This window comes from Phoenix dactylifera, unplaced genomic scaffold, assembly GCF_009389715.1.
Source record: "Phoenix dactylifera cultivar Barhee BC4 unplaced genomic scaffold, palm_55x_up_171113_PBpolish2nd_filt_p 000085F, whole genome shotgun sequence".
NCBI lineage: Eukaryota > Viridiplantae > Streptophyta > Magnoliopsida > Arecales > Arecaceae > Phoenix > Phoenix dactylifera.
In genome coordinates this window covers 1,093,900-1,112,601 of record NW_024067677.1, presented here as the reverse complement: position 1 = coordinate 1,112,601, position 18,702 = coordinate 1,093,900, and the positions used below count along the sequence as shown (strand labels likewise).

Sequence of the window (18,702 nt, the reverse complement as noted above, 5' to 3'; positions counted from 1 at the left end):
TCGAATTTGTGAGCTTGGAATTGGGATCTCGCACTTTAGTTCATAGATCAAGCGGGTCAACCCAATTGATTTGATTTGATCGAATCTTAAAATATTTCTTATCTGTTTGAAGTAGATCATGGAATCAAATCCTCTTCCTGTGGCTGCAGTATATTTGAACTGTTCCAGATGGGTACTCTCTCTCTCTGAGATCTCACACAGGGGATAGAGATCGATATGTGGAGCATGATGGAACCCACATGAGAAAATATTCTCCGTCTTATTAACTTCAATCATGAACATGAGCAGTCCTGCCATGTGAGCCAAGGATGACATGCTAAAATGTTATTCTCTTAGTCTTTAGTTCTTTTTCTTTGACGACATGTTTTCAGCAAAATGATAATAGGATTGATCAAGATTCATCGTCTCGGTACTAGTGCCATACTAGCATAATATCGGTACGGTACAGTGCAAATTTTTTTACAATATGTCATCCGTATTAGATACCGGTATGGTACGGTACATTCCGTACTGTCTACTTTGAACCGGTACGATGTACCATAGGATTGATAGTTTACCTATCAATTATCAATATTCGAGATATTCTTCATATTCATAGATACATATATATATATATATATATATATATATATATATATATATATATATATATATATATATATATATATATATATATATATATATATATATATTAATGAATTCATATATACATGCACTAGTGAATGGTACGTGTTGCTAGTAATCATTTGAATGGAATTTCAATTGAGAGATTCCACTATGTGGAATCAACCATCTGGTTACCAAAAAAATTTGCTTATCTTCTATCTTATCTTTTTCTTTTAATTTGCTGGATTTCTTATTATGTTTAATAAAGAGTGAGGCTATGTGCAAATTAGAATTCAATTAAAGAAATGCATTCTTTAAAAAAAAATAAACATGCTACCTCTGTTCTTTCGTTTTCTTTTTTTGAAATAGCATTAAGTGATTAGACTTGTGAGTCGTACCTTAAGCACCTTTGAAAATTTTTAAGACAATTTCTAAATTATAACCTGAGCATGAATAGTATTTTGGTAGTATAGAATGCACAGAGAAAAATAGCATGGTCCTAATCTTTGGGTTGGATAAAAGTTTGAGTCCATATAAAGTTTTACTGCTTGTCATGTAAAATACAACTTCCAATGAGTTTCACCAATTGAGCAAGGACAGCTGCAAACCAAGATAAATAAGAATTAAGTGGTCTGATTGGTAAAAATATGAGGATGAACCCTTCTTTTCTTGTTTTCAAATGAGGCCTTCATGTTTAAACTTATGACAGTACAAGTTTGATCTTTATTAATGAAAAAAACATAGCCACATTCATCGATGAGACCTAAGTTGCTAGTCCTTGAATGATGATGACGACGATGATGATGTTAGGTTCCCAAAATCTCTACCTACTGCAATGCTATAAAGTTCCCAAAATTTTGAAGATAGCTAATATAAATAATTAATTTGAAAGTTCCTAAGAAGATCAGGAAAAGAGCAATGCGCATAGCACATCGAGCTCATCACAAAATATTGATCTAGGAGGGATTCGAAATTTATGACCTTCGATTCGAATAGCATATTAGCTAACTACAAGACTGTAACTAATATTTATCGAGCCTTAACATGAAGTGCGAGGGAGAAACATTCCATCTCATGATTCTTTTTAATGATTGTTAGTAGTCGTATCTTCTTGCTATGTTCGCATTGCCCGTGTGACAAGATGAGAGAGAAAAATTAACAAGCAGTATACATAAAATAGTGCCTAATAAAAGTTAATAAATAGTTACAAAATAGCAAATATTAGTTTCAAAGAAAGGGGAAGCAACCGTAAAGCTTAAGTGTAAAATGTGTTGCGATCGTTGTTCTTGATTTTTTGTTGCTTTCAAACATGTGGGTATACCATGAACGACAATTTTATCATACATTAAATCACGCAATTAGAACCACTCCTTTCTTTGCCTATCTACAGGGAAGCAAAGGGGAATTATCCTTTTATCTTTCTATTGCACAGTGGAATAGTTAAATTTTAGAATTTTTTTGCATGAATATCCTTTTAAATAATGAATTTTGCATGAATATCCTCCCAAAATTGATATTTGCATGTATATCCTCGTAAAACACTTATTTTGCTATTCTACTCTTTTTTTATTCTTATTTTTGCATATGTACCCACACCATCTAACATCATTAAAAAATTAACGGCTTTCAAATTAAAATAACTAAAATACTCTTAATGGATAGATGTGCAAAAAAATATTTATAAGGCGATCGTGGTGAAGAAAAAAAAAGTAATTTTAAAATTTTATTTTATTTTTAATTAAAATAAATATGGTTTTTATTAACGGTATTAGAAGAACCGTTATATTATGGTCATTTGTGCAAAAACAGTATTTTATGAGAATACAGAAATAAATATAAATTTGATGAGGGTATTTACGTAAATTTAAATTTTTAGAAAGATATTTATATAAAGAATCCTAAACTTTAACATAGTAAAAAAAAGAAGAAATATTGAAAAGTAACCTATTCCTCTCCTGTAGTCATAGGGTAGATAACCTACGTCATGCGGCGCACGCCTAAGACGGAAGCATGCATTAGGCTGCAGTCGACCCAAGTCAAGAAAATGCCAATTTATAAAATTACAACTCAAACTACTCGTGTTAGCACCCATCACGGGCAGCTACAATTATAGCTACATTTGGCCTAAGCCTCATCTATAAGCAAAGGCTAAAAACTTGAAGCTTTTGAATCTCTTCAAAAATTTATAATTATCCCCGGTCAAGCATAATTCACACAAATCATATATATATATATATATATATATATATATATATATATATATATATATATATATATATATATATATATATATATATATATATATATATATATATATATATATATATATATATATATATAACTTCAGATAAAATTCTTAGACTTCTACAAATCAAGCATGATTCACACAACCTCGAACATATGCTTTTGGGGGTAGCTCCAAACATTCAAGGTCGTCCCGGTTCAACTATTTAGTTAAAAGACCTTACCAAATGCATTGACACTTGCTCGTACTATTGATTAGTTGTCAATAATTAGCGGGGCAGTTGACCTTCTCTTTCACAAGGTCTCCACTGATAATTTTATACAGTACACCAATGCTCTTCTTCTTCTTCCCTCTTTTTTTTTTTTTTTTTGTGGTACAACGACCACTCCCACATGCCATAGAATCAGGGGAAAAAAAAAAAAGAATAAATGATACAAGGCGTGGGACACCTCGACAGTGTCGACCCAAATAAAATCTTCAGCATAATGGGCTGCGAATGAAGCCACCCAATTAGCCGTGCTATTTGCCTCCCTGTATACGTGTATAGCCTCCGAGAGACTGCCTGCACCTAAGAGGATGCGAATATCGCATAGTAATAGTTTGAATCCGTCAACTGGGCTTAAATTCCGAATTCACTCAATCACTGTAGCAGAGTCTTCTCGAAGAGAATGCGGTCTGTTCCCAGCATTCTTCCCGCATATGTGACTTCTTCTCATGCTGCCTTAAGCTCAGTAGCAATAATAGAAGTATCAAATATCCTCCACCCATCCGCCGCTATCACTCTGATCTCATCAAAAAAAATTTTGAGAAAACCAAAAAATTAGAGCTCGTAGGAGGCCAAAACAATCCTAAGGGCTCGTTTGGTTCGCGGGAAGCATTTTCCTTCCTAGGAATATGATTTCTGGGAAACAAATTCCTAGGAAGAGGATGCCTAGGAAAGTACTTTTGGCATGTTTGGTTGACCATGGGAAAGTGACAAATTTCCAAGGTACTTATGTTTGGTTGGCCATCCACTTTCCTAGGAAAGTTATATATAATTCCTATTATGCCCTTAATAAAAATTAGATTTTTAATGCCTCTTTAATGCTTCTTTAATGCTGAAGGGACTTTTTGGGAAAAAGTAAAAATGGAGTGATTCCCACCTAATGGGAAAGTAACTTTCCCATGTTTCTCATGGGAAAGACTTTCCCATGAAATGTGGGAATCACATTCCCATGGGAATACAACTTTCCCTTCTCTCTCCTTTGAAAACTCCAACCAAACAAGAGGCATCTCATTACTTTCCCGTTGACCACACTTTCCCCCCTTCTTTTCCCGCGAACCAAACGAGCCCTAAGTGCTGCGGGACCAGAAGAAGAGCCCCAACATTTATTCAGCCGTCTCAGGCGGCAGTAGCGTAGGTGCGGATAACAGATATTTAAGATATGAGTGAACATGGGTGGGACCCCCACCCCCTGGCTATCTCAAGGTGAACTTTGATGGTAGCAGGTCGGCAGATGGTTTGTTTGGAGGGGTCGGTTATGTGATCAGGGACCATTTTGGCAGGATGATAGCAGCAGGAGGACGGCGCATGCCTGGATCTACAGTGGTTGGAGCAGAGCTGCAGGCAGCCTGGGAGGGTTTATCCTATGTGAGGCAGGTATACGGGGCTGTGTGGGTGTACCTCGAGGGTGATTCTTCGGTGGTGATTGATTGGATTCGGGGTGTGGATCGGTTTGGGGATGGTCATCCCCTTATCCGAGAGTCCCGTAGGATGGCTCAGATGATGGCTGACTTTCGGGCAGCGCATGTGTTTAGGGAGGCGAACCGGGCAGCAGACTGGGTCGCCTCCTTTGTAGCTCGGCACTCAGGTGATTTTCTGTGGACGTCTGTTGCAGACGTTCCCTCACAGTTGTACTCTTTACTTTCTTGTGATTTGGAGGGCTGTACTCAAATTCGAAATATATGATATGAGTAGCCGTTTTCACCAAAAAAAAAAAAAAAAAAAAAAAAAAAAAAAAAAAAAAAAAAAAAAAAAAAACAAACATGGGTGGGACCCAACATCCAACCACAAATGCTTGGCGATGGGCGATGGCACGGGCTTCACGTGCCCAAACGCTTTTATTTTTAAACCCTCCTCGAGCCAAACCCCATAAAAAAGCAAGCTCACACCCCCCAAAAAGCAAACCACCAATAAAAACCACCGCCAACGCTAGTGGCGGAGGTTGCAGACCAGCCCACGGATTTAGCCAAACCACCAATTTTGATTTCCTTTCTTAAAGCACCCACTTGACGAGCCCCTAACGTCACACCCCCAGTACTAGCATCTGTGTCTCGTCCTATCTGGCCCCCCGTGTGCGTTTTGTGGTCTTGGCTTCAGAGTTCGGAAAAATGTGGGAATATATACTTGTCTCTCGCACGATTTAAACACCCACTCTCGGACCTGTTCGATAGCCAGGGCTGTCACGTGACTAGCTATTTGGATATGCTTCCTTTTGGTAATTCTATTGGACTTCCTAGTTGTATCCACTATGTTACTGTTTGTCTGGTACAAATGAGATAATTCTGGGTTTTTCAATGATTAATGATATCTAGTCTTTTGTACAATAATATGACATGTTACATGACCAAAATACTTTTACTACATCTTTAATTATTTAGATTTAAATATTTGAGGATGTATCATTCGAAACAATCTATAAACTTTGATGGCAAAGGGATATGATGATCGTGACGGTGATCCTCAATCCATGATCAATATTTTTTTAAAAAAAGTTATACTTGCTAGCAAGCTTATTTGAGCAATACATATCCATAATGCTGATATTGGAGTTGCAACGAAATCTTAGCGAAAGGAAGAAAATATCTATATGCTTGCCAGCAATTTAACATTTATAGCTAGAAAGAGATGTTTGAATTGAAGTTATCAAGTCTGTAATTTTTTTCTAAAAAATGTGTGTGAAAAAAGCCAAATATTAAAAGGATTACAGTTTTTGCCAAATACCAATTGTTCGCAATAGTGGTAACCATGATTTTTTATTGACAATGAGCATAAAAGGTTTGACAAAGAAAGCCAGATAAAAATCTCTTAAAAGATTGAATTTAATCTTATGAATTGCATTACAAGGGTGTCCAACTTTTTTTTGATTGATAATTTGATAACTGAAGTCTGATACAATAAACTAGTTGCCATGTTGATTTGAATTGTCGATAGATAATTAAAATAAAAGGGGCATAGGAATTAAGGAAAAAAAGAGGATGCTTTCTACATAGCCAAACCTTCAATCTTCAAGAATATTAAATCACAATTTTTTTTTCAGAAGTCAATAATATAAGTTATGAACCCAAATCAATAAAAGAAGAAAAGAAAAAATGTCAACTACATATCTATAATTCCTCCAAGAAAGCAAGTTATATGTATAGATGTATATCTGGAGCTACAAATCCTCCACAAGCATATGCAATTTAGACGCGTATCAATTTGTGATGTGCAAAATCCTCCACAAGCTTCTAAGTTAAGGTAGATTTATGCATGACAAGTAGACACTATTTGCTCTAATAGTAGGAGCTCCCTAGTATAAATTTCTTATGCATAATATGCATTATATAAAGAAACTACTTTCAAATAGCTCGCCTCATGTTCAAGTTATTAAGGTTCTTGTAAAAGGGTAATGAAGACATGACTATAATCCCTATATCAGTTCCAAGTCTGTGCTCATGTTTGCCTACGATGTTTGTAACATGATATGATTAGTTTGTAGTATCGTGGAGGGCCAAAAAGTACTTTCGAGCCCTCCAAAAACACTTTTAGATAAAATAGAGGTATTTGGTAGAATTTTCGAAAAATTGTTTCAGTTTTGCAAGAAAGCTAAAACAGCTTTTTGAGAGAAGCTCCATTTTGGCGCTTCTCCTTAAAAAGCACTTTTAGAAATTATCAGAAATCTATTTTGAGTTATAATATTTTTTTCGTTTTGGATCAAAATACTCATAGTAAATTATAATAATTACACAAAATGTCCCTTTATACCTTTATTATTATATTAATATAATATTATATTATATTATATCATAATACATTAATACATTATGTTAAATAATTTAATATTATGTTATATTATACCACAGTTATTGAGAGGATGAAAAATTAATTTACTTTAATAATTATAATATTTTATACCGTTATTATTGTATTATACTATAAATATAATATTATATTACATTATATCATAATACATTGATATGTTATGTTAAATAATTTTATATGATATTAAATTATTATACTCTAGTATACAATATGATATTATTATATTATAATAATATTATATTATATTATATTAATATTATGTTATATTATATATTTATGTACTTAATACATATTATATTTTATTATGCTCTATTGTATAATACTATGTAATATCCTTTATGGTCATTTTGTTATACCAAAAGTACTTTTTCAGTTTGTTTATCAAATATATGTCAAAGTTTCGTGGCACTTTAAAAATGTAGTTACCAAATAGCAAACAACTTTTTATATAATCTCTACTTCTAAAAGCTTTAATGCCAACAGCTCTCCTAAATAGGATCTATAATCCCTATATCAGTTCCAAAGTCTATGCCCATGTTTGCCTATGATGTCTGTAACATGATATGATTAGTTTGTAGTATCAAGGATGAGTTTATATCATCACCTAACCAAGTTTTTTGTGATATTGAAGATGATAACCAAGAAGGTCAAGAGAGAGCTTGTAAACTAACTCATACTCAGACTTGTAGGCCATTTGTATCTGATTAATGCATCATGTTGCAAACATTGTACATAGTTTTGAGCCTAATCTTTTTATCTCTGCTACACGGTCTACATATTATCAGATTTTTTTTGTTTGTTTTTTTTATGCAAATGATAGCGAGCATCACTTAGTTAAGATGTCGGACAGTTAATTAGAATGCTAATTTTTCTTAAGAATGTTATAATGCCAAATGTGATATATTTAATTCTTTACATCAGATGGTTTAACTCAATTGGATACTTAGGCTCAAGTACATAAAGTGTCTGATAAATGGGGATGAAAACATCGAAATATGGAGATTAGTAAATATCACTCATGTATTCGCTGGAAAACATTGGAAGAAAAGCAGTCATGGGCATGCGTTAGGCCATGATCCACACGTCTCACCTCACTATAGGTGCTCCCTCATTTTATTAGCAAACGTTTCTCTCTTTTTGCCAAAAAAAAAAAAAAAATCATCTCTCTTTTTGGCAGAGGTAACGCGAGGAGTATAATAATTAATTCACGTCGATTAGAAATTTAAACTAAATACTTTCTAGTTGATTTAATGTCATGCATTTGAATATTTTAAAAACTAATATAATTTATTAAAATCAACTTTGATGAATATGTACTAGATGATGACAGAAGGGGAGGTGCTCGTTATCAGAGATCCGAACTTCAGAATGATAGCTACTGGTGGTTGCCAGATCTTCGACATCTCAATTCCAAAAGCTGAGCTATAGGTAGCATAGGCCGGTATGGGCCATACTCGGCGCGTATTGCAGGCTAGAGCAATTATGCTTGAGGATGCTTTGGCTACGATCGGTGATCGGCTGGATTCAGGGAGACACAGATGGCATGGGCAGGTGCCACCCCTTGCTTCGAGACATCCGAGCCATGGTTAGTGGCAGTGTGGCGTTCCAAGCCATGCACGTTTATTGAAAGGCTAATGGAGCCGCGGACTGGGTGGTCTCGTATGTGGCCAATCACTCTCGGAGTGCCCTATAGGTTGGAGAGAGAGAGAGCTGCCTAGAACGCTCCGTGATATGCTGTTTTTTGACTTTTTTAAATGTGTCTATACTAGAACTATATGAATCATCCGTTTTACCAAAATAAAAAACTAATATAACTAAATTGTGGACCGATTATCACGTCTTAGATGTATCCAAATATACGTGAATACTAGTAGCACTACCTTCGCTTGCCTTAAAAAATATCACGACATACTTACTTGCATAAGTTTTGCTTGCTTTTTTTATTTTTGGATGGTACCTAGTTTCCCGGAGCCCACGCATATTCTTATTCAGGCATACTACTCTCATTTAAGCAAAAAGATGCACCACGGGGGATTCTGCTTCTCTAAACAGGACGTATGAGCATTAATGGTTAAATCTGGATGCCGTCCATTTTGTGTTCAAATTGGGGAGGGTTGAACTCAAATCACTGGCCCTCCCTTCATGCAGTATGAGTCAGCTGGTGATTGGAAAAAGGAAGGTTATATTGTCTAGAATCATCCAATAATTGCCTCCTAACTAGCAAATATATGTTGTGATTAGACAGGACTGAAGGAATCTACTACAATTGGATCAGCACCAGCTGTCCACCAAGTGGTTGATGTAGAATATGGACCGTTCTAAGTTGAGAACGCATTTAGTTCATGACCAGAATCGAAATTATAATCGAAGACAAGATCAAATTTGATTGTAATAGAAATCAAAATAATCCTATTTTCTGACATATTTAGTTTGTTACTGTGATTTTGGAAAATTTAGATATTTTCATTCTCTTCCAAAATTAGAATAGAAATAAAATTCTTTCCAACCAAATAGTTGATATGAAAGTCACTTATTTTAATTTTCATTTCAGAGCTTAATTCTTCTCAGCTAAATATGTCCAACTATAAATACAAGAGACGTAGTTATAAATGAATGAAATTTTTATCTAATCAATATTCATCTATTTTTTAACAAGCGCATTTGCACCCTTTCAACATAAATGGAACTAACTGGAGTTTTAATCAAGTGTCAGGTTCATCCGACATTTCAAGAACCAGTGCAACTAAATCTATAATTGTGGAATAGGTGGAGTATACGACAATTATCCGTATGCACCAAGATCTAATGGTGCTTTCGTTAACACGCCCTGGAAAGTGATATTTCCCCCCCTGAAGGTGTTTTCTCTCTCATCCAAGGAAGATTGATGCATAAGGCGTCTTTTATGGTTGTTGGGATAACTGCAAGGAAAGGAAAAAAACAAAACAAAAAAAAGAATATGATAGATGAGCCCGGATGCTATCTATTAGATGTTTGAATCAGAGAGGACCAGTTTCAAATCACCGGTGTTAGACGCAAAACAGAACATTTGATGATTAGACCGAATAAAAGGAGCCATCCGTTGGAGTTGCAATCACCTATTTTGCAACAGTACATAGATAAAAGGAGACGTAGACTGCACTTGTCTAGTATGGAGACATCCGAACCTACGATCCCATCGCAGACCAGTAATAACAAATTCTTTGTATTATGAAAGATAGTATATAAATAAGCCGGCCACCGCCAGCTTAAAGATGCTGTCTGCCGAACTCGAATTTTAGATTTGGATATGGCAGAATGGTATCAGAGCTTGGATTTAAAATTACTGACAATTATGATAGAAAAACTCAGAGTTGTATTAGAAACTGTGGCATGAATAGTATCAAAGTTTGAAGTTTGAAATTTTTAAAGATTACGACGGTAGTAGATATGGTTTCGAATATAAAGTGTGTGTGTGTATATATATATATATATACACTGCAGCTGACGAGTCTCTGGGGCTTCCTCGTGAGAGCCAAGTACGGAGATCCGATGGATCGAAAGATTTGCTCCCGAGCTCTTGAGATGCTGTCGAAGATCAGATAGAAGATTGGTGATGGCCGAGGTGTAGATATCTTAAGGGATTGCTGGTTGGCCGATCTGCCGTTATGTCGGTGGCCCACCCTGTTCAACCCACAATGGCTAGAGGAGAGTAGAGTAGGCGATATGATTGTACCAGGTGAGCAGAGATGGAATAAGGACTTTGTCAGACAGGTATTTAGCAAGCAGCTGGCTGAGCGGGTGTTAGCAATGCCTCTTTTGGTGGGTGTGGCTGAGGACAGGAGGGTGTGGGGCCGGACTGGTAGAACAAACGTGAGTACAAGGGACGTACTGGAACTGATGAGGAGGCTGGCGGCACGATAGGTTGAGGAGGGTTGAATTTGGCGGTTGTGCCTTTACCCCCGTGTGGCCTTATTTGTCTGGAAAATTGCTTGGGGGCGTTTGCCCACCAGAGGAGTACTGGCTCGGTGAGAGGTCAGCATACCTCCAGGTTGTTGGGCTTGTCCGGAGGTGGAAGAGTCTATCTACCATGTGCTTTTTGGCTGTCAGCGGGCTGTCCAGATCTAGGAGTGTGCGTCAGTTTTCTCCGGTTTGACACAACGGTGGTCATCGATAGAGGATTTTCTGATCTTTCTGAAGGAGTCCTCTCCGAAGCCTGCCTTGGTGAAGTAGAGGATTAGGGTGACCTATCTAGCTTATCATAGATGGTAGGATAGGAATGTCCGAGTCTTTGAACACAGATGTGCGCAGCCGAGGAGGGTGGTGGATCGCCTTGGTGGAGCAGAAGATTAGGGCGACCTATCTAGCTTATCACAGATGGTAGGATAGGAATGTTCGAATCTTTGAGCACAGAGGTGCGCAGCCGAGGATGGTGGTGGACAGGCCCTTTCTTCATACAGTGGAGGTCCTTGGTGTCCCAATGTCGTTGTCCCTTAGGTTCACTAGGAAAATCTGGGGCTCTCACTCTGCACTTGTAGCGTCCAGAACCACCTTCGTCTCCTAGGAGCCCCCATCCTATGGTTTCCTCAAGGTGAACTTCGATGGTAGTGTCAGGGAGGACGAAATGCCGGTGCAGGATTTGTTATCATAGATCAGGACGTCAGGTTTGTGACGGTTAGGGGCCGACAGATATTCAATCAGACTGTGGTCGATGCCGAGGTCAGAGCCGTGTGGGAGGGTATCTCCTATGTAAGGCTAGTGCTGGGCGCGAACCGTGTTGTCCTGAAGGAAGATTCAGCCATGGTGATCAAGTAGATCCAAGATTCGGATCGTGCAGCTGGCGGGCTGCGGCTGTTACTTGGCATCCATAGTCTTTTAGGGGAGTGCGCCTCCCACCGGGTTGCCCATATCTTTCAAGTGGCAAATAGCGCGGCAGATTGGGTGGATCCTTTATGGCTCATTATTCTAGAGATTTTGTTTGAGGTAATCACGTCTCAATTCTGTCTTCTATGTATTTTCTTTTTTTTTTTCGACTTTATGAGCTGCACCCATACTTATTATATATAGGTCGTTGGTGTACCTCTATATATATATATATATATATATATATATATATATATATATATATATATATATATATATATATATTTATATTGGCGACAATGGGAGCGATTCCTTGGAACAGGAGAAAAAGGGTTAAAACATTAAAATGCTCGCAGGCCGGTCAAACAAAGGACCATCTTTTGTGGTGGGCCACTTCTAACAGGCGTGCACGAGAAACGGTAGGAGGAAGAGAACAAGACGGTAGAAACAATGCGACGGTAGTTTAAAAACCAAAAACGTCATGTGATTCAATTCGAAAGTCTTATCGATTGGATCATTCCAGCATTTGCTTTTATATGTCTTTTTAATTCCACCACCCTCCTTTTAAAAGCCAGCGGGACAGATGGGCATGCGAAGTTGGGAACAGAAGTAGCCTCAAAAGAAAAGAAAAGAAAATAATAAATAAATAAATATACACCCACGTGTCCAAATTTCTCTCCCTCTAATCCTCCACCTCAAAGGGCCCTTTATAATCCATCGCCTCTTTGATGGTCGGAGGCAGGATGGATCTCGGGGAGCCGGCAAGCGGCAAAGGAGCGAAGAAAATTAAGGAAGAGGAGACCGCCGAAATGAAGCCGGAGGCGGTGGCGGCGCAGGACGGGAGCGCGCTCTATCTTTCCCTCAAAGCGGCGACTACAGCGGAGTCCAGCAGCAGGTATGCCGGTGGAGGGAAATGGTTTGGGTTTTATGGTTTGATTCATGGCGAAAGCTAGGGCTTCCAGATTTTTTTCCCCCACCCGAATCGAAGCCGTCGATGATTTCCGGAGAGAAAAAAAATTTGGGGATGGCGCCTAGATCAGAGATTTTGAGGGCTCCCGTTTCCATTTTCTTTTATTTTTTTCAATAAGAAAATTGTAATCCGTTAATTTCTCTCTTCCCCTTGTTTCTCTCCGTGTTTCCTTTTTTTTTTTAAATTTCTGGTTAAGTTTATTTTTTTTAAAAAAATTGCTCGACCGTTTTAATATTGGTGGATTTATCGTACAATAAAGCAATAATTATGTTGGCCCCGTCCATCCCTGGCTTACACGCTAAGTTTCTAATTTATTTACCGGTAATTTGTGAAGAATAAATCCAAGATAGAGAAAAAAAATCTCGTTATCTAAAGTTTGACGCTGAAATTCCCATGTAGTTAATTACTGCCTGGTACTTTTTTTTTTTTTTTTTTGTTAATCCTGTGACTGCAAGCGTTTATGATCTTAATTCACACTTGTTGGTGGTGAATTATGCTTTGGAGGAACTCGGCAACCCCAATGTGGAGCGCTCCGGCCAGTTCGCAGCTCACCATCTTCTACAACGGCGCCGTCAGCGTCTACGACGCCGTCCCGCTGGAGAAGGTTAGCTTCTCGCCTTCCGGTGCCCTCTCTTGCTTTCCTTTCCACAAAACTGATCGATCTCGATCTCGACCTCGACCTCGGCACTGCGACAGGCCCAGGCGATTATGCTCATCGCCGCCGCTGCGGCCGCTGCGGCTGCCGCGAAGAACATCAATGCCGCTGCCGCCAAGGCCCCGGTAATGGTCGGCCAGAATCCTGCTGCTGCTGCTGCTGCGGCGGCGGCGGCTTCTCCGGTGCTCACGCGGTCTCTGTCGCTGCAGAGCTCCTCTGCTGCTGCGGGAGGGGCATCACCGCAGAACCAGCTCATTCCCAACCCTGGCAGCTCCCTGTGCAAGCTTCAAGCTGGTACGTCGGGCTGTCCTCCTTGGTTTATTTTTATGTCTTTGCTCAGATTTTGAGATCTCTAATCAGGAATTTTGTCCATGCGCAGAGCTACCTATTGCGAGGAGGCACTCGCTTCAGCGGTTCTTGGAGAAGCGCCGGGACAGGTAGATTTCCCTTTCACCTTCACTTCCATGTCAAAAACAACAGCTTTAACCCCTCTCGCAACTTCTCATGCAACTAGCTGGTTACCTGGTATTTCGGTCAATAAGACGTCATACTCTATTTTCAAATGAATTGATGGGGCTCGCCCAATCTCTCTCTCAACAAGAAAAAGGACTTGATAGTATTGTAGATCAGCGGATGATCACTTAAAGATAGGGCCTAGTAAACAAGAACAGTTCCTCTTAATGAAAAAAAAAAGAAAAAGAAAAGTCCACTCAAGAGGGTATTCCCCTTTTTAATTGTTGACTTGAAACCAAATTTATGAAATTTTCATTATCTAGTCTTAGTTATCAAGGATCTCCCTCAAATTTAGGAGATGCAAATCGAGAGAGATGCACCACCATAAGGCTTTGTGGTCTTTAGTTACCATTTGCAGAGATGGATGCATGCGCACACACCCAGAAAAGACTACTAAGGTGGATTTGTGTGTGTGTTAGAAGAAAAATGAGTTCAGGTAAGTGCACATGAAGTTTTGTCATTAGGGGTCTGCTGCCCGACAACCCCTTAAACAGTCGCTAAACTTGTTTTCAGGTTCTTTAGCTGTTTAATTCCTGCTAGTTTAGCATTTTTCATTTGATATGGCTTTCACATGCACATCATATGCCACAGTCAGCCCTTTTATGAGTCTCTTTTAGAAGCTAAAGTTTGAGGAAAGCAAAACGTGAGACCGAAGAAGACATGATGGGGTTCTTGAGAAACCTTTGCACAATCCTCTCCTTTTCCCGTTATAAACTAGATCGTGGATGGTAGCTGATGGTAAAGTGGGAACTACATACCATTCACAAGTAAATAGTAATTCCTTGGATCCTTAAAAGTGCTTTCATGCAAACCCTTTCCTAGCATACCTTGAGATCATGGAGGATAAAAAATTTAATGTCGTCGTACAGTACGATCCTGGTTGCGCTGCTTGACCACCGGTTTGCTTCTCTGTATGCATGGACTACCTTCTATCATAATTAGCAAGTAGTTCTCCTCTGATGTTTGTTGCATTTACATTAAAGCAAATTTTATTCTCCAAGGATTCTCCTTCGCTTCTGCATCTGGTGCATTGCCTAATTGAATTGAGTACTATCTATTCAAACTATGGCTTCCATGGTTGCTCCTTTTTGTCTCTCTGTTTCACTGATCCAATCTATTTTGAGAGGGCACCACCTCATCTTAGTCTGAATCCATTATTAGATCCAAACTTTCTTTCTGGCTTTAACTTGCTTTGCAAGAGCCTCATCTTCCTTAACCGGCTGTCGTGGCATCTGGTTTTGGGGGTACACACACTCAGTATCCATCATGTTAGACTGTATACCTCCAATCGAGTCCTTCCTTTTAGTCTGTAAACTTAGATCCTGATCCAAATAAGGCGATCCAAAGAAGGCAAACTTGGTAGTTGTGTTAATTTCTATTTTATCCACACCCAAAGATGGGTAGCTGCATTATCTGAGCTGCACCTTAAGTTTTTCTTTCTTTTACTTGAGCATATACCTGTAGAGATCGCAGCAGAATTTCCTTCTGACAACTACTGTGAGTTGAGTGTGTATGAAAATGGGTAGAAAAACATACCTCTCGCGCCACCAAGGTGGTAGCCTAGTTGGAACGGGGCGTTTGCTTCCAACTAAGTGGTTCCAGGTTCGAAATGCACGGGTGTCGATTAAATTTGGGGACCGGATGCTTCACGCCTGGACACGGGATCTGGAAGCGCTACTGGTCGGCTGGTAGCCTGGGTGGTGCCAGGTGTGACGTACTCACACGGAGGGTCGGGTCGGGTAACCGAACCGGCCCACGGATGGGGAGTGTATGAGTAAAACCGGCCGGGGTGCCCAACACACGGTCATTTCAACCCGCATCGAACATTCTCCTGGTGGGGTGGGGGCCCAGTGGGGGCTGCTACGCGGGGGTGTGCTTGTGTCTTCCTCCCCTCTTCCCCTTTTTTTTAAGCAAAAAAAAAAAAAAAACATACCTCTTGCCCGACCAATCCAATACACGAGGAAGCGACAGAAAACGTTTTAATGATTAGTGTGGCAATAAATGGATGCTAAGTTAGCTGATATTTAGAGATTAAAGTTGACCTCTCTTTACCTCAAAGTGGTCCTAAAGTTTTGTAGTTCAATTGTCGTGGACCATTAGTTTGTGGCCGACAATGATAGATGAGGAAATCTCGCTGCCTTAGCATCATATGTGACTTGCCCGTGCGACGCAAACAACCGCGTGGGGTTTTAATGAGGTAGGGCCCCCCTTCTTGGTCATCCGCTGTGCCTCGTTGCTGTCCACCAGGTTTCTTTAACAATTCGTCGCTGTGGATGCCGTCTCTGGAATTTTATTCCTTTGTCTTTACCTCTCAAGAGAGAGAGAGAGATTCTTCTTTATCTTATTCCAGACCAAGAAAAGTGTTTCTAAAGAGGGTATGAGAGAGAGAGAGGGGAGTGGTAGTTTGATGAATGTGCTAGTGTAGAGGGACCATCTCTTCAACATTCCTGTTCCTGACCAAGAAAAAGGCTTCTGAATGTAAGCCTTTTAAGTTGTGGAGTTGATGTTAGTGTAGAGGGACCATCTCTTTTTAGGAGACCCCTGGATCCGCACATCTTAAGGGCAAACTTAGCTCCATGCGATGTGATACCACAACCAGCCCGTCTTGAAGCGTGCCCTTAAGGGGGCATTTGGTATGGGATGATCATCCCAGGATCAAGGGTGATGTGGGTGGAGATACTGAGATCATCGCATTTGGTTGCACCATAGTGATCCTACGTGGCGGGGATCCTAAATCACCTCCACTCCTTAAATCACCGTCCAACTCGATGATGGAATATCCGTCCTTGAGGTCGGAAATTTAAGTCACCCTAGGGCAGTGATCCTAAGTTGAAAGTTAAAGACAAAAATAACCCTTAATTTAGTAAAAAATTGATATATCAATATACCATCAATATATTATATCAATGTTATATATATATATATATATAATATTATGTTGATATTATATATATATATTAATGATATATATATATATTATATTTTAATATATTACTATTATCCTATTATTATTGAAGGATAATTTTAAATTATAGTAGAAATATATTATTATATTTTATATTTATATAATGAAAATATTTAATATATTACTCCTATTTACCTTATTTTCCTAATCTATTGTAAGTATAAATAAAAATATTAATTCTATAATGAAAAATAACATATTTTTATAAGATTAATAATTTATAGGAGTAATAAATATATTTTTATAGAATATATTAATAATTAATATATGGATAAATATATTAATATTTTATTATAATATATTTTATATGATTAATAAATATATGATAAGGGCTATTAAAAGTAGAATATGTGACAAAATTATGAAGCTATTATAGGAATTAGCATATTGACTTACATTTTTGATTCATAAGAATTAAAAATACAAAAAATTCATCTAAGATATATCAGGGGTATTTGTGGTTTTATGTGGTCAGTAATCTTGGATCCCTGTACCATGGTGATTTTGTTGGGGTTACCAAACGCCCCCTAAACTGCTCGTGTAAGGGCCCAGATTTCAAGTTGTAAGGTGTGCTTCGCATCATGTGTCAACTACACGTGTCTATAGGTTGAGCCTTCTGCAGTTTGATGCGGTTCGGTAGTGCACATCTACTGATGCCTTGCAAGCATCATGATGTCTCCATCATGCTATAATGTGCGCCTTAGTAGGAGAAGCACAAAAGAGGGCCTTGTATCTTCCCAAACTTGCAATGATCTCAACTGCTCAAGCATTGTGATAGATTCTGATGATCAGTGATTCGAAGTTTGATGATTTGGATCCGGTTACTTCTAGCCACCATGCATAGCTCCCAGAAACTGCAGCGTTTAGTCAAGCAATTGGCCCTCAAACCTAACATAAATTGCTTTGAAGCACATTGCGATTTTAGGAAATTGGAGGGCCTGAGGACCAAAGTAGACTAGAAGGCCTTTGAATCTAGATTTTGAGGTCATCGTGTGTGTTGTTTTTTTTTTTTTGGTGCGTCTCACTGTTATTCTTAGGATCATCTTCCATCATGGTGTGCTTTGAATCAAATGATTTACTAGCAATTCTGAGTGATGTTTTACACCGCTTTCTTATTACTGTACTCGTTTTTGTTCGTTTTTGGGCAGGTTGGTTAGCAAAGCTCCATATGCTCCAGCCAAAACATCAGACGGCATTGAAGCGTCCGTGGAGGGAAAGTCTCAAAATCTCGCGACCCATCAGCGTGGCGCTCCACTCCAATCATCCTAGGATTCAAGTCCATGTCATTGTAAGAACCTTGACCAGGGTTTAGACCTATCCTTTATTTTTTATAAGCTCTTGCTGCTTTGGACTTACTGCTGTAACGTGAATTACATCCTGTGATATCTAATATGTTCTCGTATGTACCATCGGACTATGATGTTTCCGATTATGAAATCTGTTTCAAGACGTTTCTGAGTATGAAATTCTAGCCACTTTTTAAGCTGTCGGTGATCATATAAAATTATGGTTTTAAATTTGAAATCTTTAGCCCTCTCAGCAATCTAGATGCTGCTACAACCACAAAGCTTAATATGGATACCATCACACTGGGTATTAAGGTCCAAAAATTGTCCCTTGCGCCACGTTTGCAATGGTCGCTAATTATAGATTCCTATCAATGGTATAAGATACACGCAAAGAAGCGTTCTGCATATCATGTACATAGGAAATTAATTAACATGGAAGCAGATATAAGTTGCTCATGCAGTATCTAACGCTCGCCTCACGCAAAATATTGTTTTATCTTAAATCTCCTCAAGTACTTAATTCTTTCAGAGAGGATTTAAACCTAAAAGAAACATCA

General features: G+C 38.5%; 1 protein-coding gene across 1 annotated transcript; it reads left to right on the top strand.

The window, feature by feature from the left end:
• Positions 1 to 12,312: 12,312 nt before the first annotated feature.
• LOC103717789 (protein TIFY 3-like) lies at positions 12,313 to 18,339 on the top strand. The gene is made up of 5 exons (XM_008806304.4): positions 12,313 to 12,648; positions 13,228 to 13,327; positions 13,420 to 13,672; positions 13,758 to 13,815; positions 18,005 to 18,339. Exons 1-5 carry the CDS (start codon positions 12,482 to 12,484, stop codon positions 18,123 to 18,125), a joined length of 699 nt encoding a protein of 232 aa, XP_008804526.2. The 5' UTR covers positions 12,313 to 12,481; the 3' UTR covers positions 18,126 to 18,339.
• Positions 18,340 to 18,702: the final 363 nt, after the last annotated feature.